Source organism: Mytilus edulis, chromosome 9, assembly GCF_963676685.1.
Source record: "Mytilus edulis chromosome 9, xbMytEdul2.2, whole genome shotgun sequence".
Taxonomy (NCBI): domain Eukaryota; kingdom Metazoa; phylum Mollusca; class Bivalvia; order Mytilida; family Mytilidae; genus Mytilus; species Mytilus edulis.
In genome coordinates, this window is record NC_092352.1 from 51588783 (window position 1) to 51614318 (window position 25536).

General features: G+C 32.8%; 1 protein-coding gene across 1 annotated transcript in view; it reads left to right on the plus strand.

The window, feature by feature from the left end:
• Window positions 1-20571, plus strand: part of LOC139490036 (uncharacterized) — a 194490-nt gene extending 173919 nt beyond the window's left edge. The window contains exons 26-27 of the mRNA XM_071276888.1: window positions 1081-1260; window positions 20438-20571. Of these exons, the coding sequence (XP_071132989.1) occupies window positions 1081-1260; window positions 20438-20571 (314 nt within the window). The remainder of the gene's footprint in view (window positions 1-1080; window positions 1261-20437) is intronic.
• The last annotated feature ends 4965 nt before the right edge of the window (window positions 20572-25536 follow it).

A 25536-nucleotide genomic window follows, 5' to 3' on the forward strand; every position in this document is an offset into this window, starting at 1 on the left:
ATATAAGCACAAGCATTAAAGGATTAGAAAGATTAACAGATGACAAATTAGAAATAACAATAGATTAAAAGAGTAATTAGTGTCCGACACGTATTTGCAAATTATAATCTAAACTGTCACAGAGAATAAATAATGAAATAAATAGAGTAAATGCATTTAAGGCCTTTGTCCAAGATTATGACACATAATCGGTGTAAAACACTTAGGCCTGAATTTACGACAAAGTCTAGAATAATAAAATAAATGCAAAATCTAAATATACATTAAAACAATTGAAATACTAAAATGTTGTTCAAAAACTTATTTCATTGCACTGTCCAAATTGTCCGGTCATATATTCCCACGACCCCTGATGACACGTCCCGGGTCTTATTATTCATCAGAAATTGTTCCGAAAGTTTCTTCTATGGTTGTGACGTCCTTGGTATCGATAGTTTTGAATTGATAGATTTTGTTATTTACTAATTGACATTTCGGTCATTTAGAAAATGGTTTACATATGAATGTGAAACTGGCTATTCTAATATATAAATTTTAAAAACTAAAACGCTTCTCGGGGGCACTCTTCAATATCATAGATATGGATATGAGTTTGCTCAATGTATATGGTCGCGCAGTGAGTTGTTATTGGATTCCATCGAAACAATAACATGCATTTCGCGAAAAAGCGAAATGGCAAAAACGCGAAACGCGAAATCGGAAAGAACAAATATGTCACGTTTTCGACTTTGCGTTCTCGCGTTTTCGACATCTCGTTTGCGCGATTTTGTTTTTTCGACTTCGCTCTTTCGCGTTTTCGACTTTGTGATTTCGCATTTTCGCCTTAGAGAATATGGCAGGCAAAAACTCGAAATGGCCTTAACAGGCCACCATATACAAGCTATTTAGATGTCGTTATAAATACGTTTTCTGGTCTCTCCGAAAGTTGCAAAATACTAGACATATCTATGACTACGCGACTGCGTCATATGCTTATTGCACAATTCGTTATATCAAAGAAGGGAAGCGACCTACCCGAATTATTGGAATAGTATAAAGTGTTTTATTTTATATAAACTTTTAAGTGTGTTTTTTCTCTAGATAACTGTCCGCCTGGTCAGTCTTATGTTCCAAGTGCTTCTGGTTGTGCCCCTTGTGAAATAAGTTACTATCAACACATGAGTGGACAGGACTTTTGCTATCCATGCCCATATGGAACGATAACTAGCGAAAAAGGATCCAACTCCTCAGATAGATGTTATTGTAAGAATGCTGAAAAAGGCAAGTTATACTATTTATATCTTTTTACATACGCTTTAATCATGTTAATTGCATTTGATCAGAAGCGACATCAAATCAAAACACATAATTCATGCTAAGTTTTAATCTGACGTATACATCATTTGTCATATGTCAATGCATAATAATACGAGGTTCAAATAGGATTATCTTCTGTTTACCAGACGAAAATTGAAATTAAAATAACTTGACAATGATGCAATTGCATTATGTGTATGCGACATACCTATATCATGTATATATCATGTATATATTATGAATATTTATATAAGTCTGACAAAATTAAACCACCAGTGCTAGAGTTTGATTTTTATGCTGACAGTTTGTGTTTACCTAAAAGAGATTCGAACTCACATCTTTGATAACCTACTGCACCAATCGACTAGCCTCATGTCAAGCGCTTTAAGCCTTCCGACCACAGCCGCTATATAAAAATAAAACTTAAATTTTCGAAGTGCTACTCTGTCACGAAAGGTAAATATAGATATGGATATCTAAAGTTAAGTCAACGATTCTTTTACAAGGGCGCTGAATCGTTACTAGTAACGATACATGTACACAATTACAAAATTATAAACACGCATTCAAGAAATACAAACAACACTAATATAAAAAAATGGAATCAATAAATGTTATAATCTAAATCCTCGGTCACACCTTAACGGATAGCTCGGACGGATGCCGAACGGATATTTTTTTTTCAATACGTTCATGTCCGTTCGACGTCTGTTTTTATCCATTTGACGTGCTTTCTTATCCGTTAGTCCGTTAGACGTCTGTTCTTATCCGTTTGACGTGCTTTCTTATCCGTTAGACGTCCGTCCATATCCGTTTCATGTCCGTTTAGCGTACGTTTTATCCGTTAACGTTCGTTCTGTCCGGTGGAAAATTTTGAGCATGTTCAAAACATTTAATGGATGTCCAACGGATAAAACGTCCGTTGGTCGTCCGGTATGCGTCCGTTGTGTACGGTACTCTTTCGTTTCGTTTCCGTTTTTTTATCCGTTACTTGTCCGTTATACATGCGTAGAGGACGTTTATCGGATAAAACGGATGTTGAACGAATGTGAAACGGACATTTACTGAACGTATAACGGATAAAAAGAATGATGAACGGATCTGAAACGGATAAATGCCAATTCTGAAATTCGCATCAGAAACGCCAATTATTGGTATTCAGAATTATTGTGTGTCATGAATTCTTGTTATTCACAATCGATCTTAAAGTAAGGGCACGTCTCCACTGTCAAGCAGCTTTAATTCATCTCAGACACACACTTTTTGGTGCCATTTGGAAGAAATAACAAAAACCAGTTACATTTACACAGACACTTTTTGAATATTTATGCGATTTACATGTATTATTATTGTCACCTTTAATTTTTCCGTATATCTTGTTCATCTGTTTTATCCGGTACACTTCCGTTAGGTGTTCGTTTTTTTTTTTGGTACGCGTCAGCTGGATGTACGTTCAACATCCGTTCTGTTCGGTACATTTTCGCTTTGTACGTTGCATATCCGGTGTGTCGTATATGCATTCGTTACGCGTCCGTTTTATTTGGTCAGTACATCAACGAACTGCGAACGGATAACAATTTTGTCAATTAACAACTTTTATTTTCATCCGTTAGACGTCCGTTCGTGCTATCCGGTAAGGTTAAGCTTAATAGACAAATAGGTAGGGTAACATATATCCTTCATCAGTATATATATATAAAGAACCCAGGTGGTCGTGTGGTCTAGCCTGACGGTTGCAGTGCAGGCGATTTGGTGTCACGATATCACAGTAGCATGGGTTCGAATCCCGGCGAGGGAAGAACCAAAAATTTGCGAAAGCAAATTTACAGATCTAACATTGTTGGGTTGATGTTTAGACGAGTTGTATATATATATCTGATCTATAAAAAATAACATCTTCATGCCTTATATATCATGTACTATAGTACGACGCTAGATTTAAACTAACGTGCAAAGGTAACACCCGGCCACTGAAAGCTTCATTTTCAAGCCCAGGTGGTCGTGTGGTCTACCGCACCGGTTACAGTGCAGGCGATTTGGTGTCTCAGTAGCATGGGTTCGAAACCCAGCGAGGGAAGAACAACAAATCTAACATTGTTGGGTCGATGTTTTGACGAGTTGTATATACAGAATGTGCACAGCCATGTATCACCATCACTGCTGGTGATCCGATGAATAAGTCTGTTGTAGAGTTGTCACTGGTTCAGACGTAGTTTTAAATATAATCATTTCTGTGACTGTATCTTGCATTAATTTGTAGGATCCTTTACCTTAGATAATTTAGCTGATCTGTAAAAAATAACATCTTTATGCCTTATATATCATGTACTGTAGTACGACGCTAGATTAAAAGTGACGTGGAAAGGTAACACTCGGTCACTGAAAGCTTCATTTTTAAAGCCCAGGAGGTCTTGTGGTCTAGCGCGCCGGTTACAGTGCATGCGATTGGTGTCAGGACATCTCAGTATCAAGGGCTCGAATCCCGCCTAGGGAAGAACAGAAATTTGCGAAAGCAAATTTACAGATCTAAAAATGTTGGGTTGATGTTTAGACGACTTGTACAACTATATATATATTTACATATAGGTTATTACATCGTTATTACTCTGTTTATTTCACTTGACTAGGCGGGGTTTAACCGGTTCGCTTATAAAACACCAGTTCATCAATAAATAGGTGTTTTAGGATAAACTCGTCAATGAAGTGTCCAGTCATTTTTTTGTAAATTCCTTTGATGACACTGAGAGGTGATTAGAAATCAATAAAATTATAACGGCAATCATCCTAATCACACACATCTTCAACTTGCATGAAAATACGATTTTTTTTGTGTTATTAAAATTTGCTGTTACAAAATGTTAGAAATTATTATAAATTAAGGAATGTATCTCCCTCATTCAAAGCTTTGATTCCTATCATGGATTTGGCTATACGTTTTGGACCTTTTGAATTATAGCTCTTGATTTTTTATATAAGCTTTGGATTTCAAATATTTTTGCCACGAGCAACACTGAAGAGACATGTAAATTAAAACGTAAGCTACGCCCGATCAGTTGAAATAACATTGGTCATACCAGTGGGTTATCTACTCGAGATGGTAAAATTATATTATCAAATTTAAAATATAGCCTCTTCATGTAGTTACGTAATTAAATGCAGTGAAAACAGAAAAGAGAATAGCTATAATATGCATTAATGAGGTATTGTTATGATGCCATGATTAAAATTCATTTGACGAAATCAAGGCAAAGTATAACAAAGAACACTAAATAAAAAATTACTAACAACAGAGTATAGCAGTTTACAAAATAAAACGTTTTATATTAAAAAAAAACGAACACCTTCATACAATATGTAGTTCTTTAATCTGTCTAATCCCTTTAACACATAATGTCAGCTATATAAAGGATGCCATTTTCACCTTGATCGTATTGATCTATGCTTGACATGCATTGGTTGCGTGGTATAAAAATTGTACAAGCTATTTAGGTTATAATTACGTTTTCTGGCTGCCGTTTCATAAAACAATCGCTAATAACAAATGACAATAATATCAGCGTGCGACTAACGAAAAAATAACGATTACGTTTACGTGCGTTTCATAAAGCACGCGTACGGGAAAGAAATGTGAAAGATACACGAAAAATATCGGTTATTTCGTGATTTTGTGAAATGAGTTAAGATAATGGTAAATAATATTTTTTGTATTTGTATTATTTGTAAGAAAAACAGAAATTAAATGTAAATGCACATTTAAAGAATAGAATTATACTGAATTTGAATAAATATATGTTAAAAAATACTCGAGCGGTAAAGTTATTTTCTAATAAAATTCGAAACAAAAACAAACATTTTAAAATATCTTCAACGACTAAAACAGTGTATTTAATGTGCGTATCCAGTAAGTTCATTTTCACTGTCGTATGCGAGCATATGTCTATTGTAGAATAAAGCATGATGGGGAAGTCTTCGTTTGATTACTTTTTAAAAATACAAAATAATTGATTTGAAAGTATGTTTTAACATAATTCCCTTAGAATGTGACTTTATAATGTGTAATAACAGGAATAATGAAAGCAGCTGACTCCATAATATTGATAACTGAGTGCGATTCATTTTAACTATAGATGCGATGAATTATCACTGTAAGTGAGATAATTTCTGATGAGGAATTTTTAAAGGTGCGATGATTTCTTATTGTTATTTTATATGATAAATTGACATGCAACAAATGAAATGTATAAATGACTTTAATATTGATGATATTTACAATTTGAAATACAAGCTAGTGGTAGATGCTTACTTGAATTAACATAGGTATAACCAACGTATGGTTGATTCCAGACGTTGTGCGTTGTGTATCGTTCATCGATTTTGCGGTTTCTATTGAAATTAGTTATCAAAGTACCAGGATTATCATTTAGTACGCTAGACGCGCGTTTCGTCTAATATTACTTGTTATATTTGTTTAGCTATCATTACAAGTAATATTTTAATAAAGTCATATTGTGTCCATGTAATATAAATCTATACTACTAAAGGAAGAGACCGATTTCATTGAGCAGAAACTCCTTTGCAACCATACAAAGTCAGAAATATTTGTGAGATGGCATGACGTATCAATGTAGTGTTTTGTAGTACTCTATTTGTCTTTGAAACAATCTTTTTTCTACAGAAAACGCCAATCTCATTTAGTAAATATCAAAATCGAAAACCTTTATCAATTCGTGTGTTATACGCTTTCGACTATCGTGTATGCTCAGTCGTCGTACTACCATGGAAAATGATTTTTGTTTTGCTTCAACACTTGCCTAATTGTACTGCGATTTTCTAGTAGGCATCTTTTAGTAATAAAAATGTTATCAGGATCAGTAAAGTATGTTTTTATAAAAATTTAATACCACAAAAGGAACTGATAGGAGTCATGTTTGATAAAACATGAGGTATACATGTACTCCCATTAGCAAGTTAAATACATGTTCAGGTTAGAACTTATAATTATAAAATATGAATCTTGACCCCGATATTTACTAGGCCGACATATATGGACCTACCAATCTTTACTAATATCCCCGCATGCTGCATATTAATAGGAGAAACAGCAAATACCAACTTTTGTCTTTGGTTTGAACTTGCTAAGAATCGAATCCACGTCGATTCAAATATAAGTGCATGGGTGGCAATTTTTTATGTATGAAATCCCCGGATAGAATTTTTAAACAGTTTAACTAGACACAACTATTAAGAACATCCAGATAAAGTTGAATGTATTTGGAACAGTTATTTCAGAGGAGAAGAATTTTATAATAATTTACGACGACGGACGTCAAGTGATGACATAGGCTCACATGGCCCTATTTGGACTGTATGTGAAATGTTAAAGCTGCAAAAAAAACAAGTACTAAATATCTTTTTGTTCTAGACTTTTTTGACAAATTAATATTCATAATAATTCGATGATTACTAAGTGATATTCAATCTGAAGACACGTGAGTTTTATAAGTGATAATTGTTGTATAGACTATTTTCAGTAACTGTCAATCGGTACTCTATTTTTTTTATCGTTGGTTTTTTTTTTTGCCTTATTGATTAAAACCATTTTCAATTTCTCTTTATAATTTATTCTTATGTTGTACTTTTTGTAACTTTTTTTCATATAAAAAAGAAGATGTGGTATGATTGTCAATGAGACAACTTCCACAAGAGACCAAAATAACATAGACATTAACAACTACAGGTCACCGTACGGCCTTCAACAATGAGCAAAGCCAATACCGAATAGTCAGCTATAAAAGACCCCGATAAGACAATGTAAAACAATTCAAACGAGAAAACTAACGGCCTTATTTATATAAATAATGAACGAAAAACAAATTATTACACATAAACAAACGACAACCACTGAATTAAGGCTACTGACTTGGGACAGGCACATACATAAATAATGTGGCGGGTTAAACATGATAGCGGGATTCTAACCCTCCTCCTAGCTTGGGAAAGTGGTATAACAGTACAACATAAGAACGAACTATAAAAAATCAGTTGAAAAAGGCTTAACTCATCAGATGGATAAAAATACAAATGGACGTGGCCGGGTACCTATACATCCTGATACAAAAAGACACAATGAACAGTTCGAGAGTACTCGAGATACTTATCTCATTCTTTTATAGCCGCATATTTCCACCGTAATCTCGTGATTCAAAGATCGCAAATAATTATTCGTTACCGTAATTTCAGAGGAGAAGAAAAAATTGTCAAAACATGCAAAAACAGTCGATTTTTTTATCATCATTAATGAAATGGTTTTGCACCAAAAATTAAAGTTTATGTCATTTGGCAAGAATTATTTTTACGGTTATCCGTCATGGTACCCACACCACGACCCGCTGTTATATGGCTTTTGCCGGCTGAATAATGTTTTCACAATTTTTTACTTCCATTTTCACAATGAAGTGAGAGAAATTTTATTAATTAGAAAAATGTACAAATGTACTATATCATTTGGGCTTTACTTGACTGTTGATGGTGACCTTTCATTTTAGCAAAATATATATATTAAGAAGATGTGGTATGAGTGCTAATGAGACATCTCTCTTGTAAATATGTTTACATTTTTGAGTCTATACAATCTTATGTTAGACTTACACAACGATTCAAAACATGCAATTAAAATGATGAATTCTTAATTTCTCTCATTCTAATCCAGACCAGTCTTATTTTTTTACATGTATATATACTGTATTTCCACCCTTTTTATCTAGCCTGCGAAATTTATTTATAAAGCGGGACATATCGATAATAGATTACGTCGTCGGCGTCGGGGTCGGGGTCAACCTGTGGTTAAAGTTTGTTTGAGACATTAATAACTTTGTCAACCCTTCGTATAGTTTCATAAAGTTGGACAGAAGGTTGTTGATGACCAATAGACAGTATAAAGAGTGAATGTTTGAAAATATTTATTTTCATTATCCATATTTTACTGGTTAATAGACTTGGTTTTTTTTACAACTGACAGGTAGATACAGTTTTGGGTTAAAAAAAATTAATGACATTTTAAAATATCTGAAGCAAATGTTTGAAAATATAATTATTTTTTCATTTATACATAATATATTTCTGATGAATGGACTTTGGTTATTACAGTTCATATTTACAGACAGTCTTGGATTACATTTTTTGACATGTTATCATGGATTTTATGAAAATTGGACAGAAGTTAATCCTGAAGATCAAGAAATAACATCTAAGATTTTTTTTTCTGTAGTTTACTAATAAATGGAATAATATTTTAGTTAACATTACACTATTACGCTGACAGCAAAATAAAATCGCGAGACAAAGGGTTCCGAATTTCTTGATAACATACAATCCTTTTCGGTTATCGTCATTATAAAATATTTTTTCCTTGTTCATATTGATATCCGTTTTGCTACTTTTGCAGATAAGATATGTTTAAGCTAAATGGCTTTCTTTAAATTACTTATTTCGTTCTTTTCTCATTGTTTAAAACTTTAAGGCACTAGTATCTTTTTCATAGTAATAATAAAAGAGGGACGAAGAATACCAAAGGGACAGTCAAACTCATAAATCTAAAACAAACTGACAACGCCATGGCTAAAAATGAAAAAAGACAAACAGAAAAACAATAGTACACACGACACAACATAGAAAACTAAAGAATAAACAACACGAATCCCACCAAAAACTAGGGTGATCTCAGGTGCTCCGGAAGGGTAAGCAGATCCTGCTCCACATGTGGCACCCGTCGTGTTGCTTATGTGATTACAAATCCGGTAAATAGTCTAATTCGGTAGGTCATATTCATGAAAGGGAAGGGGATTGTAGTTACGACGTAAGGAACATATCTGATATCATTTGTGAAACGGTTATTCCATAACGGTCAACCAACTCGTGATGGCGTCCGTAAAATTTACGAAGGGATGATTTCAACTTCACCATTTGGAACTCTTGGTTTAATAGCTTCCTTGTGAGCAGCAAACCTCTATCAAGAAAATCATGATAGGAAATGCAAGCACGGGAATATCGTATCAATTTGGAGATATATACCCCGTATGCAGGTGCTGCTGGAATGTTGCTACTTAGAAATGGAAAGTTCACAATTGGAAAGCTGAAATCATCTCTTTTGTCGTAAAGTTTTGTTTTCAACCGACCCTCATTGTCAATTTCTAGATGTAAGTCAAGATATGAAGCCGACTTAACTGTATCTGTAGTATCCTTTATCTCTAGTTCGATTGGATAGATGCGTTCCACATAGTCACCAAATATTGAATTGTTTAGTGAAAGAACATCATCTATATAGCGGAAAGTAGAGTTAAAGGATATTGCTAACTTCTTATCTTTCTTCCTAAGAAGTTCCTGCATGAAGTCAGCCTCATAATAATAAAGAAACAAGTCGGCGAGTAGAGGGGCACAGTTTGTTCCCATTGGAATGCCGATAGTCTGTTGAAAAACACGTCCTCCGAACGTAACAAATATGTTGTCAATCAAGAAATCAAGCATCTTGATAATATCAGTTTCAGAGAATTTTTTGTTTGAATCAGAGTGATTCTTTACAAAGTAGGATTTATCCCTCCCTAAGACAAGATACTTGTATCTACGTTGGCCATTCTTTTTTATGAAGCAAAGTAATACCAACTCTTTCAATTTGTCTTTTAGTTTGGAATGTGGAATACTTGTGTACAGAGTAGAAAAGTCAAATGTTTTAATACTGTTACAAGATGAAAGAGAGTTAGATTGTATGTACTCTAAAAGATCTTTTGAATTTTTAAGTATCCACATCTGATTCACGCCACCTCTAGAATAGGCAGTTTCACAATAACTTTGAAGCCCGTCTTTGATTGCTGATAAAATAGATGTTAATAATTTAGAAAGAGGTTTCGTGGAACACTTGGAAGACCCAGCAATATACCGTTGTTTGAATAACATTGGCATAAGCTACATGTATTTTCTATTATACTGTTGAATCCCGCACAGTATCCAAATATCTGCCAATTTCTTTTATATTAATACACCCTTATACTCTTCTGGTGTCGTTTTGAAAGAGTTCATGCTTTTATTTTTGCTAACATTTACAGATTTAGATACTTTCAAATGTCTTCCTGGAATAAAAAATTAAAAACAAATATTATTAATATTTCAACCGAGTATTATGATAGGACAAATCAGCACTCCCTGCTAAAACGCGGACGTGACATAAGACACCTTTTAGTAGCGTTAACAGTAAAGATATGGTATAAAATTTAATTTGTCCATGTTTTTGTTCATATATCACAAACAAATGGCCTTGGTTTGGTGAAGATATTTCTGATTGTTATGTGGAAAAAACTTATAATACACATACATTTTAAGTACAAAGCACGCAAGTTCTCTCTTTTACTTTACCCGAAAGTCTGTGTTAAAGGAGAACTTGAGAAATTTATCAAAGTCGTCCTTTCAAGGCTAGGTAAAAGTGTATCTGAAAACTCAAAAATCTACCAAGACGGTAGCGAGATATGTTATATGTGTCATTTGAATTGTCCATGAATTCAATCCTTCCCTGAAAACCATATGTCGTCTAAAGATTCGGCGTCGGTTGTGCCTCAAAATATGCAAGGCGACGGCCATATTTTATGTTATAATCGTTTTGCGACAGGTTTAACCACACGTAAATAGCGTTCGCGAATCACACGCAATGTACAACCATCGCAATGTACGATTGTGTTTTGAAACAGAATTTTAGCGTAACGTTCGGTATAACGTTTAAACATACGCTAACGATTGGTTTATGAAACGGCAGCCAGGGCTCTCCGAAAGTTGCAAAATACTAGACATATCTATGTCTATGCGATTGCGTCATATGCTTACATGAATTGTCATTGATATGGTTATATTTATAAATTTACCGTTTACCAATTTTTGAATTTTTGGAAATACTAAGGCTTTTCTTCCTCAGGTTAAAGATTACCTTAGCTGTATTTGGCAAAACTTTTTGGAATTTTGGTCCTCAATGCACTTCAACTTCGTACTTTATTTGGCCTTTTTAACTTTTTTGGATTCGAGCGTCACTGATGAGTCTTCTGTAGACGAAACGCGCGTCGGCGTATATACTAAATTTAGTCCTGGTATCTATGATGAGTTTATTTATTGCACAATTCGTTATATCAAAGAAAGCAAACGATCTAAATGCGTCTAATGTTTCATTGCAAAGCCTTATGTAAAGAAACTACCGTCTGTCATGCATTTTGTTTATGGTTCAACAAAAGCTTAAAACAAACTTCGTAGTTTTTTATCATTTAAATTTTTCACTTGTTATAGTTGGTGTATATGTTAAACAATGCAATGCATATATGTCTGTCAGATAGTTTTTTACCTGACTTTGACCAAATTTAAGGATTATTCATCAAAGTTAAGTGTTTGTGATTAAGTTTGTATTTTAGAAGCTACAAGCAGTAGATCAAATATCTTTGTTGTATAGAACGATTGTAATTTTATCATATCTGTCTAACCTGTTTTAGCTCATTCTGACAATATTTCATCTTTAGTTAGTCAACAGTAAGTGTGTGGTTTTGTCTTTTTTAAAGATTCTAAAAGTATTACATCAGCTGTATTTGGTGTATAGAGTGTTTGTTAAACAAACTTGTCCCTCCGGCAGTTTTTTTTTTTTTGTACTTACAGATTCATTAGACAATATTTGTTTTTGTTATTTGTTCTGTTTCTCGGATAAAATAAGCAATTAATCAACCCAATTTGGTGTATATAATCATTACACTGTTCATATGACTGTCATGTAGTTTAATTTCAACTTTTTATAGTCATTAGTTAATTAAATGCTTTTTTAGATTTGTTCAAATTAAATAAACACGATAAAGGCAAGGACTGTTATCATTAATAAGAAGTTCCTATTTAATCCACCATTTTCTACATTTGAAAATGCCTGTACCAAGTCAGGAATATGACAGTTCTTGTCCATTCGTTTTTGATGCGTTTTGTTATTTGATTTTGCCATGTGATTATGGACTTTCCCAATTGATCTTCCTCTAAGTTCAGTATTTTTGTGATTTTACTTTTTGAATGTATATGTGAAATTACAACAAAGTTGTACTGTTAATGTTTTCTTACACGTTTGTGTGTTTAGTTCATTCTTATGTTTTTACATATCATTTTGATTTCTGTTTTATAGTCTTTATATATTATGATATGTCTTGCATGAGATGAAACTTTAGGAAAAGTTTTTTCTAATCACTGCGCAGCTTTACAAATACAGGAATTTTTGGAATTGAATAAAGTGTTTTATTTTATTTTAACTTTTTAATGTGTTTTTTTCTCTAGATAACTGTCCGCCTGGTCAGTCTTATGTTCCAAGTGCTTCTTGTTGTGCCCCTTGTGAAAAAAATTACTATCAACACATGAGTGGACAGGACTTTTGCTATCCATGCCCATATGGAACGATAACTAGCGAAAAAGGATCCAATTCTTCTGAAAACTGTTATCGTAAAAATGCTGAAGAAGGCAAGTTATGATATTTATATCTTTTTACATACGCTTTACTCGCATTTGATCATAAGCATTGATCGAATCAAGATATATAATTCATTCAAAGTTGAAATCTGACGTATACATAATTTGTCATTTGTCAATGGATAACAAGACAATGTTCAAATTGGATTATCTTCTGTTTACCAGACGAAAATTGAAATTAAAATAACTTGACAATTATGTAATTGCATTATGTGTATGCGACATACTCAAAATTCCGAAGTAGAGTTATGCGATGAGTCTTTAAGATTTTCCATTTGTTCATTTCGCTTGTCTTGTTAAGATATATATATGTTAATAACGGAATATTAGTTACAGGGTCTGTACCAAATCATTCAGATTCTGGAAAGATATACGAAGAAAGGGAAAATGCAGGTAATACATATTTATATTTCAATTTAGTTTACATCAGAAAGTTTATGGAAGAAAATATTTAGCCTCATTTATAAATAATAATATTTGGAATAAAATATATTTGATGCAGAGTAAAACTGAAAACAAAGTACAAAATTGTGGTATACAAAAATCAAATATACAGCAAGAGTGGACTCAAGCACTGATTGAATAAAGCAATTATTGCTAACGCTACTTACCAAATGTAGTACCAACGATTTAAACAAAACTAAGGAAGATCGAATTGTTCATATCACGTACCACGTAAAACAACAGTACAGCAAACATGCTAGATAATGCAACATATATTTGATATGTCGAAAATGATTAGCAGTATAATGATGATGGTTATTGACGGCTGTTTAAAGTAATGCGTCAAACCAAAGGCATATTCAGGATGAGAACGTGCTTATGTAACATGAATATCTTGTTTTGTACTAGATCGACAGCGTTCCAATTCACAATGTAACTGACGGCAAGACATTATGATACTCTTTGTGAACACATTGCTCAGAAATTGAACAGACCAGTCACTAATTCTACTGATATAACGGAGAAGCAGGATTGCCATTTTTAAAGTACCTGAATTGTCCCGGGCGAGGTTCAAACATAAACATAAACATAAAAGACCTCCTGTGCTCGATTCAAACGCGCTACCACGATACCACTGTCGATATCATTTACCATGAAGTAATGAGTTTTTAAGCTTTAATTCATAAATAAGGGGATTTGTTATAATTGACAACGAGACAATAATCCACCATCGTTCAAATAAAGTGAATATAAAGACCACCGTACGTAGATTAACAATGAGAATAATTCATACCGTAAGGTCGGCAATAAAGGGCTCTCCATGAAAAATGTTAAATAATCTATTTTAAAAAAAATAACAGCTAAATAAATTAACAACAACAACAACACCTAAGAATAAATATGACAGACATGAACCAACGACAACCATGAACTTTTAATTTGAGACAGGTACGTAAAGACTGTAGCAGCATTCAACATGTTTTTGATCGCCAAACCAGTCGCCTAATATGGGACAGTGGTGTTACAACACAACAAAAGAAAAAAAAATCTTTTGCAATATCATGAAGTTGTCATTGAGAGCACGCGCAATTTTTGTCAGGCAAAAATTGATACAGCTTCTTTTAAAACATGATGTGGGTCGTAAGTGTTTCTCGTTTCTCTTTTTTTTTTTATATAGATTAGATTGTTGGTTTTTTTCCGTTTGAATGGTTTTACACTAGTCATTTGTTGGGGCCCTTTGAAGCCTGCTGTTCGGTGTGAGCAAAGGTCTAGTTTTGAAGACCGTTCTATGTCCTTTAAAAGGGTCTCATTGGGGGAGTCTGATCCCGGATCCTGCTTATTGTTTAGTGATAATCTCGTATCCCGCTTCTTGTTACCATAAAAGTGCATGCAATTTTCCGTGTGTCGTCGGACTTCGTTTCCGGTTTCACGCATGATTATTCAATTTTCACTTGTCACGCTTAGATCCCAATAAGACCCACCTATAATGGTTTACTTTTACAACTTTACAAATTGTGACTTGGATAAAGAGTTGTGTCATTGACACTCATACCACATCTTCTGATATCATGTCTAGATATCTACGGGCATAGTTCATCAAAGACATCCTGCTGTAATTTTATGTTTAAATTATATCATAATGTCAAAACAAATTAAAAATCTGATATATATCCTGTTTGTTATTTTATTACAAGTGAATGCAGACTGTTTGGCTTCTTGACTACGTCAAAATAGTTGTATAGTTATGCCTATCCTTCGAACATATCCGGTACTACTTAACTTCAACTATTTTATCTTTCAAGTTACTGAACCTTCAAAGCAAAAACGTATAATAAAACACTGAAATACAAGGCAAATTCCAGTCCAAGTCCATAAAACTGACAAACTCAAATGCTATAAATCATCTGAACAACTACCATATTCATGACCTCTCAAAGTTAAAGATAAATTTGTGCTGAGACACCACTTCATTTTAAATTTTATAATGAGTAAACAAAAGTCGCATTGCATCGCAATTGTAGAATCCATGCATAGAAGTTGCTCATATATTGTCCATGTTTATTTGGTCGACATTTTTGAAATAACCAAGGAGGCAATCAAAAACTATATGTCAAATGAAATGAAAAATAAAAACAAGAATGTGTCCCAAGTACACGGATGCCCCACTCGAACTATCATTTTCTATGTTCAGTGAACCGTGAAATTCGGGTAAAAAATCTAATTTGGCATTCAAATTAGAAAGACAATATCATAGGGAACATGTGTACTGGTCAAGTGGATTGGACTTCAACTTCATCAAAAATTACCTTGACCAAAAACTTTAACCTGAAACGGGACGAACGGACGGACGAGCAGACGGACGAACGAACGCACAGAAGGACGAAAGAACGAACAGACGGACAAACGAACGGACCCACACACCAGAAACATAATGCACCTCTACTATCGTAGATGGGGCATAAAAACACAAGCAATAGCCAAAACATACGTACAACTAAAGACACAGCAATACAAATACCTGGAGAAATCACAAAAAAAATCATGATTAGGTGCTCTTGGAGGAACAAAATATAATTTGTTTAAGCATTTGTTGTTACAATTTGATAAGGGACTTTCCGCTTTGAATTTTCCTTGGAGTTCAGTACTTGTTTTTTTTACTTTTTACTTAACACTTCAATTATAACAGCTAACGTGTAACCTCTGTCTGATTATCAAAATAAGAGGATAAAATATTAAATTGGTCAATGCATCTTTTTTAAATTTCAAGACATCATCAAATACGTACACATTAGGCTCAAGTGTTATTGTAAACCTTAAACCTGGAAAAAAATAAAGGTTTATATGGAAAATCATTTTTTCACTATAAATGTAGGACAGGATCGTTTTTGGTGGAGTTAAAGAACTTAGCAAAAATATATACATGATATATCTAGGCCTCATGTTATCGGATACTTATTTGATTTACTAATTTTGGTAAACGTATCGTTTCTGACAGTTTTAAGAGCTCGTCAGGTATTTTTTTTTCCTTTTTACAATTTAGAAATTACAACGAAGTGACTCATACATACTTTTAACGGGAGAATGCACATGAAAAAGAGTAATTCAAATGTTTTAAGATATAGATAAAAGTATCTTGCTAAATTGAATATAGTTAGGTAAAAACATTCATACCCAGATCAGTTAGATACAGTATTTTACTTTAATAAATGTTAGCCACAGAACTGCCAAGTTATTGTTGTCTTCTATGATTTCATGCATTGGTTGACACTTTTTGTCATTCATTTCATATGTGTTATCAAGAATGATAGTACTGTGTTTTACCAGGCAAGATTTTCAATCGCCACATTTTTCTTCCTTCTTAACTATAACATGTTAATCTATATTTATTATTTAATATCCAGGATTAATTATCGGACTGTCTTTTGGATTGGTACTGTTATTGTGTATGGTAATATTGGTCGCCATTGTATATAAAAGGTAATTATCAGCTTCTTCTCGTGTCAAGGTTGTTAAAAAAACTGTCATCGTGGATTTCACTACAAACCAGTAACAGTCTGAAATGGCCTATATCTGTACTCGACTGTACTGATGTTTACTCGACCAGTCAGAATTGGTTAGAATTTAACTTCAGATTACTCCACTCCAGTCTAAACCGTACTCGATTGTACTGATTTGACCTTTATCTAAGACATTAAAAATAGTCTGAAGCATAACTCGACCAGTCTGAAGCAGTCTTAACCCGTTCTCGACCTGTAGTCGACCTATTTTTTTCAGTCTTAACCATACTCGACCAAAGGTCTGAACAATACTCGACTTGTCTGAACTATTCTTGACCAAATAATTACCTCTACTTTGTTTTGAATCTTAACTGTTTCTTTTTAACTTAAATGACAACAGGCACAAAAAATTAAAGATATATATACTGTAAACCAACTTAATTTCGCGAGCGATTAATTTTCGCGACTTTCGCGGGAAGAAAAATAACGCGAAATTAAATCGTCGCGAATATGTATAACTTGGATCTTTCCTTATTAAACTATATCAAGTTAACTAAAAATCGCGAAATTAAATCGCCGTGAAGTAGACTAGCTGGAGATAAACGCGAAATAAAGTATCCGCGAAAATAAGTTGGTTTACAGTAGATTCAATCACTGCATCGATTGTGATACGATATTTATCCACTCGAGACAGTAAGATTTTCAAACTTAAAACGCGAGGCTCGCCGAGCGTTTGCAATTTTATAAATTTAACTGTCGAGAGTGGATAAATATCGTATAACACGAGCTTTGGTGGTGGAATCTGTTTCTCTAATGATCTTTAAACAATACGCAGGCAAACTTATTCCTTCTTTGCGACTGATCTGCAAAAAGATGTGTTCTTTGTATGTGACGTCATCAGGCATGGTCGCCTTTTCATGCCGTCACAATAGAAAATTCAGAGGAAAACAAGAAAATTCGTCGTCATAATCGGATTTTAACCAATGTAGAACTGAGATAAAACGAACCACACGTTGATTAAAAATTGTTTATACAATGGGTGCAGAAAGGGATAAATTAAAGAAAGAATTAGAGAAATATATATGGTATATATGATGAGTTTATTTACAACCACTGGGTCGATGCCACTGTTGGTGGAGATTTATTCCTCCGAGGGTATCACCAGCCCAGTAGTCCGCACTTTTTGTGCTGACATGAATTATCATTGATGTGGATATATTTATAAATTAACTGTTTACCAAAATTTGGAATTTTGAAATACTAAGGCTTGTCTACCTCAGGCATAGATTACCTTAGCTGGATTTGGCAAAACAATTAGGAATTTTGGTCCTTAATGCTCTTCAACTTCGTACTTTATTTGGCCTTTTTAACTTTTTTGGATTCGAGCGTCACTGATGAGAATTTTGTAGACGAAACGCGAGTATACACAAAATTTAGTCCTGGTATCTATGATGAGAAATATATATATAATCAGATTTTACATACTTACATGATTCTCATATTTATCAAAAAGAGAAGGTTAAATCAGATTATCTTATATATTAGTAATAACAATTTTGTTTTATTAATTTTAAAGTTGGAGAATTTAGTTTAATAAAAGATTTTCTTTTACCTTAAAACTACACATATATATACTGACGGTAATAAAACCTTATTAAAGTGCTTCCTGTTTGGCATGGGTTTTTTAATCTTAATTCTCAAAAATATCTGAATACAAGCTACATAGGTTTCATGGCTACATACTATAGTAACATAATTTTGTTTTAATGGGGTACATGTAGCAACAGCCAAAAAAATCACTCAAATTGTTCAACCTTATATTAGAAATATATCTTTTATTAAAATTTGAGATATATTATATGTGATATATATCAAATTAATAAAAGAATACAAAATTAAAGTAATTAATGAAATTAATAAAATTGTTAATTAGTGTATAAATTAATACCTCCTGCTTGGGTCAAACTCATTAAATAGATCATACCTGGTCGTCAGAAGTATTAAATTCTAAATAACATTCATCCAAAATTGCAACATCCTGTACAATTTAAATCGCAAGTCCTTTTGAATTCACTAGATGAGTAATACAAGGGTTTGAGAAAAGAAGGGTTCTCTTTTTACCTGTAAAACACAAGTACTGATGTAATTAAACTTTATTAAGTGCATCCTGTATGCCATGTCTTTAATGATGACAACAAATATTTACATTTGAATGAAATAAAAAAAGGATACTGCAACTTTAGGACACATTTTCTTTTTTAAAAGGTTATCAAGGATTGCTATGGAAGTTCATTTATAATGATTTTTTAAGTTCATGGTTTTAAAAATCATAAGTGACTTTTTTAAATTGATTAAGTTAATATACTATTTTACATGAAATATGTATTTTGTTATAAAACAAAAAAATCACTGCATTATTTACTTTACTCAACTGACACCCTAAATCTATACTAGGCTTAAGTATTGTCCAATATTAAACCATGAAATATATTTGAAAGATTTAAAATTTTTGAATAACATTGAAAATATCTAAGTCACATTTCAGTTTTGATATCATTTTTGATCAGCTTGTTTTATCTTTATTTTAAAGGTTTATATATATATATATATATATAACTCGTCTAAACATCAACCCGACAATGTTAGATCTGTAAATTTGCTTTCGCAAATTTTTGGTTCTTCCCTCGCCGGGATTCGAACCCATGCTACTGTGATATCGTGACACCAAATCGCCTGCACTGCAGCCGTCCCGCTAGACCACACGACCACCTGGACTCTTAAAAATAGAGCTTTCGCTGGTCGTGTGTTACCTTTCCACGTCAGTTTTAATCTAGCGGCGTACTGCAGTACATGATATATAAGGCATGAAGATGTTATTGTTACAGATCAGCTAAATTATCTATAGTAAAGGATCCTACAAATTAATGTAAGATACAGTCACAGAAAATAATTATATTTATAAGTACGTCTGAGTCAGTGACAACCCTACAACAGATGTATCAATCGGATCGCCATCAATGATGGTGATACATGTCTGTGTACATAATGTATATACAACTCGTCTAAACATCAACCCAACAATGTTAGATCTGTAAATTTGCTTTCGCAAATTTTTGGTTCTTCCCTCGCCGGGATTCGAACCCATGCTACTGTGATATCGTGACACCAAATCGCCTGCACTGCAGCCGTCCCGCTAGACCACACGACCACCTGGGCTCTTAAAAATAGAGCTTTCGCTGGCCGTGTGTTACCTTTCCACGTCAATTTTAATCTAGCGGCGTACTGCAGTACATGATATATAAGGCATGAAGATGTTATTGTTACAGATCAGCTAAATTAACTATAGTAAAGGATCCTACAAATTAATGTAAGATACAGTCACAGAAAATAATTATGTTTATAAGTACGTCTGAGTCAGTGACAACCCTACAACAGATGTATCTATCGGATCGCCATCAATGATGGTGATACATGGCTGTGTACATAATGTATATACAACTCGTCTAAACATCAACCCAACAATGTTTTTCGCAAATTTACAGATATAATATATATGTATGTGTGTGTGTGTAACTGTTGATAAATATGGTGTTGAAGTAATATGATATTTATTGTGAAGTTTTGGTTTAAATGTTATAATGAATACATTTATGATTTGAAATTGTTGTTTAAATTTCCAGTTCCTAAATTGATAGAAATACAATGTAAAGATACAAAAACAATAGCTCTGGGTTGGTTAAGACTTGGTCGAGTATGGTTCCGACTAGGTCGAGTATGGTTCAAACTAGGTCAAGCATTGTTCAGACGTGTTTAACATGATTAAGTATAAGTTCAGACTATTAAGTATGGTTCAGACTATAGTCGAGTATTAACTAGTAAATTTCAGACCAATTCAGACTGGTCGAGTAAAAATCAGTACAGTCGAGGCCATTTCAGACTTTTCCCAGTTTGTAGTGCTTCAGACGTAATTTTTTATATATTGTAACATCATGAACATATGTTGCTTAAGTAAAAACTACATTAGATTCGATTAGGTTTACTATGGCAGTATTATATTGACGGGAATTCCAAAAACGATAATCAGCAAATTCATATCCCCTCTGAATTCTTCAGACATGAAAGGATGATTACTACTCGTGTGTAAGTACGTTCGTTTGTAAGTACGTGATATCACTTGTTGGTAGTATATGTGACGGAATCTCTAGTTAGTGATTACCTCTGGATCGCAAAATGAAAGCTGGTAAGTTTTCCTTTCAATAAATTAAGGTTTATGACCCCTTCTGTAGCCATTTCTGTACGAACTTTTCAAACTTCAATTGTTTCAAAACTACAAATATAATGAATAATAGAGATAGGCCATTTTGTACATATACCGAGGGGAAACTTGATGCAAAGCATTATTATTTACTGTTTCATTGCATTTAATAGAAAAAGAGTACTTTGTGGCACATAAACCAAGATTTTTATAGAAAACCCCCAGCCTTTAATACAGAGATTTTTGTTATAAAATGTTAAACATAGATTACTCACCTGCTTATCTATGATGTGCTGGTCTTTTTTTTTTAACAAAAAGTTCTAAACAACCTGTAAATTCCAAAATACCTCGTGCTGAGTCACTAAAGTCGAGCGCATCCTAAAAGATGTACTTGATTTGGTCCATATTTTTATTAGTTTTAACCAATAACTACATTAATTAACTTGTTTTAAGGAAATCAATGCTAGCACTGCATGCAGTAATCCTATATCTATGAGTCTTCAAATTGCCAAATATGAGAGTACAAGGATAAAGGCTGTGGATTTTCTATAAAATTCCCATATGTTTAGCATTTAATCAACACCAGGGTACATTATCCTTAAGCCATACGTTGAAAATATCTTTAAAAACATCGCTCAATTAAAAGAATGATACATGAAGGTTAACTGCGTTTTTAGGATAATGCGCTGTTTTATTTTAATGTATTATATTTTAATTCTTGAAACATTCAAAAGAGTTAATCTCCGATTATAAAAATAACATGAACTAAAGTGTTTGCAAAAAGAAGTAAAAATTGTTGATATGGTGATAATAATTTTTAAGTTTTGAAAGGCATAATGAAAACCTTTTGTCTTTTTCTCTAAACATTCTCAATTACTTATGTATAATGTAGTAAGCATTGTGTTTAATTATGCATACACCAAAGAATTCATATACACGTTTGACTTCTATCACATGTCATTTTTCAAAAATTATTTGTTTATGCTTCAGATTGACAACTGGTAGTGACTATTCAGTGCCAATAGATAACAACCAAAACCTAGGCCAATCACACGAGCACCATTACGATGCAATGAATAACAGAGGTCAACAGTATTTGAATATTAGTAGTATTCCGCACAATCATGGTGTATCATACAATGGATACGAAACCGATAATGATAACTATGCTACAATTACTGCAATACCCTCTGGGAATTCAAGTTCGAATAATGATTATTTTGAATTGTATGAAAGATCGATGGAGACAGAAAACATATAGACTAAACCAAATTAGTCTTAATATATTTAACTTGTTGTGTATCCAAGTATTTGCATTTTAATAGCACGGACAATAACAAAAAATAGTTTGCGAAATCTGTAATATTTCAGAAAACATATTTATCAGGAAAATGGTGAAACCAACACAGTTTAAGCGTCATAGAAACTACATGTACATAATGTTGAAAAAATCTTTATGAAAATTTAAGAAATGAAGATCGGAATTTTGAAATCTATATCTTTACCTGCAAAAAAATTGATATAATGATGTGTTTTAAACAAAATTATGTACCTTGAATATTCTTATTTTATGTAACACTTGTCAAGTAAATCAAATTAAATTAGCCTTTTTAACTTAATACTAACTTAAGTTCGTGTTTTCTTGTTTTGAAGAAATTATTTGCAAAAATAAATATCTTCAAGGTTAGTCCAGAATTTGGAATCTCAATAAAACCGAAATAACTTATAATTAACGTAAGACTAAGCTATATCGACCAACCTGTCTTATATCTGACTTGGTACGTATACATACATTTGAGAAGAAAATGGTAGATTAAACCTTGTTTAACAATGTTCAACCATATAACTACATATGTGGATTCTAAAAAACTTGAAGAATAGTGCTTATCCATATTCAATCCTATGTTTTTTTTACATAAAATGTGTTTCAGAAAGCGAAGTACCTGTAAATTCAAAAACTACAAAGACAGATATTTGCCATTCGGGTATTATAATTTCACCGTTTAAGATTAATTGCGTCACTTGTTCGTATAAACTGCTTTTCTAGCTGTTGAGTGTAAGACGAAACATGAACGCAAATCACAATGATTTTTTTTCGTTGAAAAAACCGGAAAACCTCTTTATCGGAACTGTTTTATGAACAAACTTAAAACAATACGCATGGCTTTATAATGTCTTGAAAAGCATTATAGCAGACCTTCTTTCTGATCAGATTATCAATAGCTATCAATTATCTGCGGTCAAGGTTGATTCATATTTTATTTGTATACATCTAATCATTGTTTACGCCGGTAATACTTTTATCAATTAGTCTTTTAAGGTCAAAGCATTGATGTTTGATGAGTTAACAGGCATTGGTCTTCTATGTCGATATTAACTTTCTATCGTATGCTTGATGTCAATTTAATCATGTCTAAAATATGTTATATAATTCGACAAAAAGCAAGCACAAACCAATTCTATCGCAGAGTGAGCTTTGCATGTTTTGAAAACATTTTTAGTTTAACCAAAGCTAAACTAAATTTTTAACATGAAGATATAATGTCCAGATAGATAGTCTATCAAATAGTCATTTAAATGAACTAGTAATAATTCAGACTCATCACATTGTCCTGAACATGCATGACGTGTTTGTTACTGGTCATTAATCCACCACCAAACAATCAACGCATTACGAAACAAATCGTTCTCATAAGAAAGTTTAAAAATTCATTACCAAGTTGCTTTAGTCTCATTTTATAGCGTTTCATAGTACACAAATGTATGTGTAAAGAAAAATTGAATGAATGATATTTTACCACAATTTTATATTTATATAGCGTTGTACTCTTATCAAAGTATTGAGTAGCATATATGTGTTCTATCTAATTTAAAAGAAAGAAATTTATGACTGCAAAACCAATTTTTTAGATCCAAAGATTTTTATACAATACAATACACAAAAAAAAACACAATGATATGTTTTAATGTCTCACTTTCATTAATACAGTATACACATTTCAAAATGTAAAAGTAAACTTTTTAAAATATTATTCTGAAAAGAAGTATGAGAGATGGATTAAAAAGGAACAAGTATATTAACACAGTTTCAAAGCTAAAAATCTAAAATTAAATCATAAAACATATTTTCATATGTTATCGGATTTTAAAATATGTTTTCTATATTTTAAAATAAGTGTGTCAGTTTTGGTTTATTTTAGTTTTACATTAACATTGCCAATGGCTAAAATAAATGACAATTTCATGGTATCGACCAACGACTGGAATATTCATTATCGAATTTAAGATATATAACTGTTCGTCTCTAAGATCGCTGTACAGCAGACATGCATGCTCCTCCGTTTCATATTCAAAAACAAAACAAATTTGTTTGATCTTTTTGGAGATTTTCGTAGCGTTCTCATCCAACTGTATCGGGGAACACAGCAACGAAACTGAGATTAAAAGAGGGACGAAAGATACCAGAGAAATAGTCAAACTCATTGAAAATAGACTGACAACATCATGGCTTAAAATAAATAGAAAAACAGATCAATAATAGTACAGAAGACACAACATAGAAAACTAAAAACTACGCAACACAAACACCATCAAAAACTTGGAGTGATTTCTGGTGCTCCATAAGGGTAAGCAGATCCCGCTCCACGTGTGGCACCCGTCGTGTTTCTTATGTTATTACAAATCCGGTAAATAGTCTAAATCGGTAGGTCACACTCATGAAAAGGGAAGGGTATTGTAGCTATGATATATGGAACATATCCATAATCTGTGAAACGGTTATTCCATAACGGTCAACCAACTGGTGATGGCGTCCGTTAAAGGACAAGGTACAATAAGGGCCAATTTTGGCCCCCTCTTGAAAGACATTAAATTTTATAATTTCATTAGACTAGGTATAGAAGCTTAAAAAAATGGCATTTTTTTGGGGTGATTCTCAATTTTTGGTTGCCTAGCAACAGATTTGAAACCTGCCAATAATATGCTATTTTAAACCTTATCAAACAAAAAAACGTATTTTCCATATGAATCATAATGTGTAATTGTAAAATACATATAAGGAAATCTGAAGCAGTAATGTTTTGTTTATCTATATTAATTGAACGAGTATTTATCAACACCTTAACCACCAGTATTGCCCTTAGCAACAGTAATGTTTATTAAGCAACAGTAGACTTTGGTATATGTTTATGGCTTATGTAAACAATAATATGTTAACCAAAGCTATGTTTCTATTGCTTGGTACTTTTAGGACAATTGTACAAATCTTAAAATTTGTTTGGCTTGTTTTTTTCGCTACAAAATTACCTAGCAACCATAATAACTGCATAGCAACGACCTTTTTCATTTATGATTTACGTTGATGTATTTTTCTGATAGTATTTTGTCGTCTAAGTAAATGAGTTTTTATAGGTTAATCTCTGTCCGACTATGGATGAAAACAGCTTGGTGTTTACTACCCACAATCCAACATTTCACGAACTTTATTCTCAATTGCATGGGCCCTGGGCTCCTTCCCCTAAATAC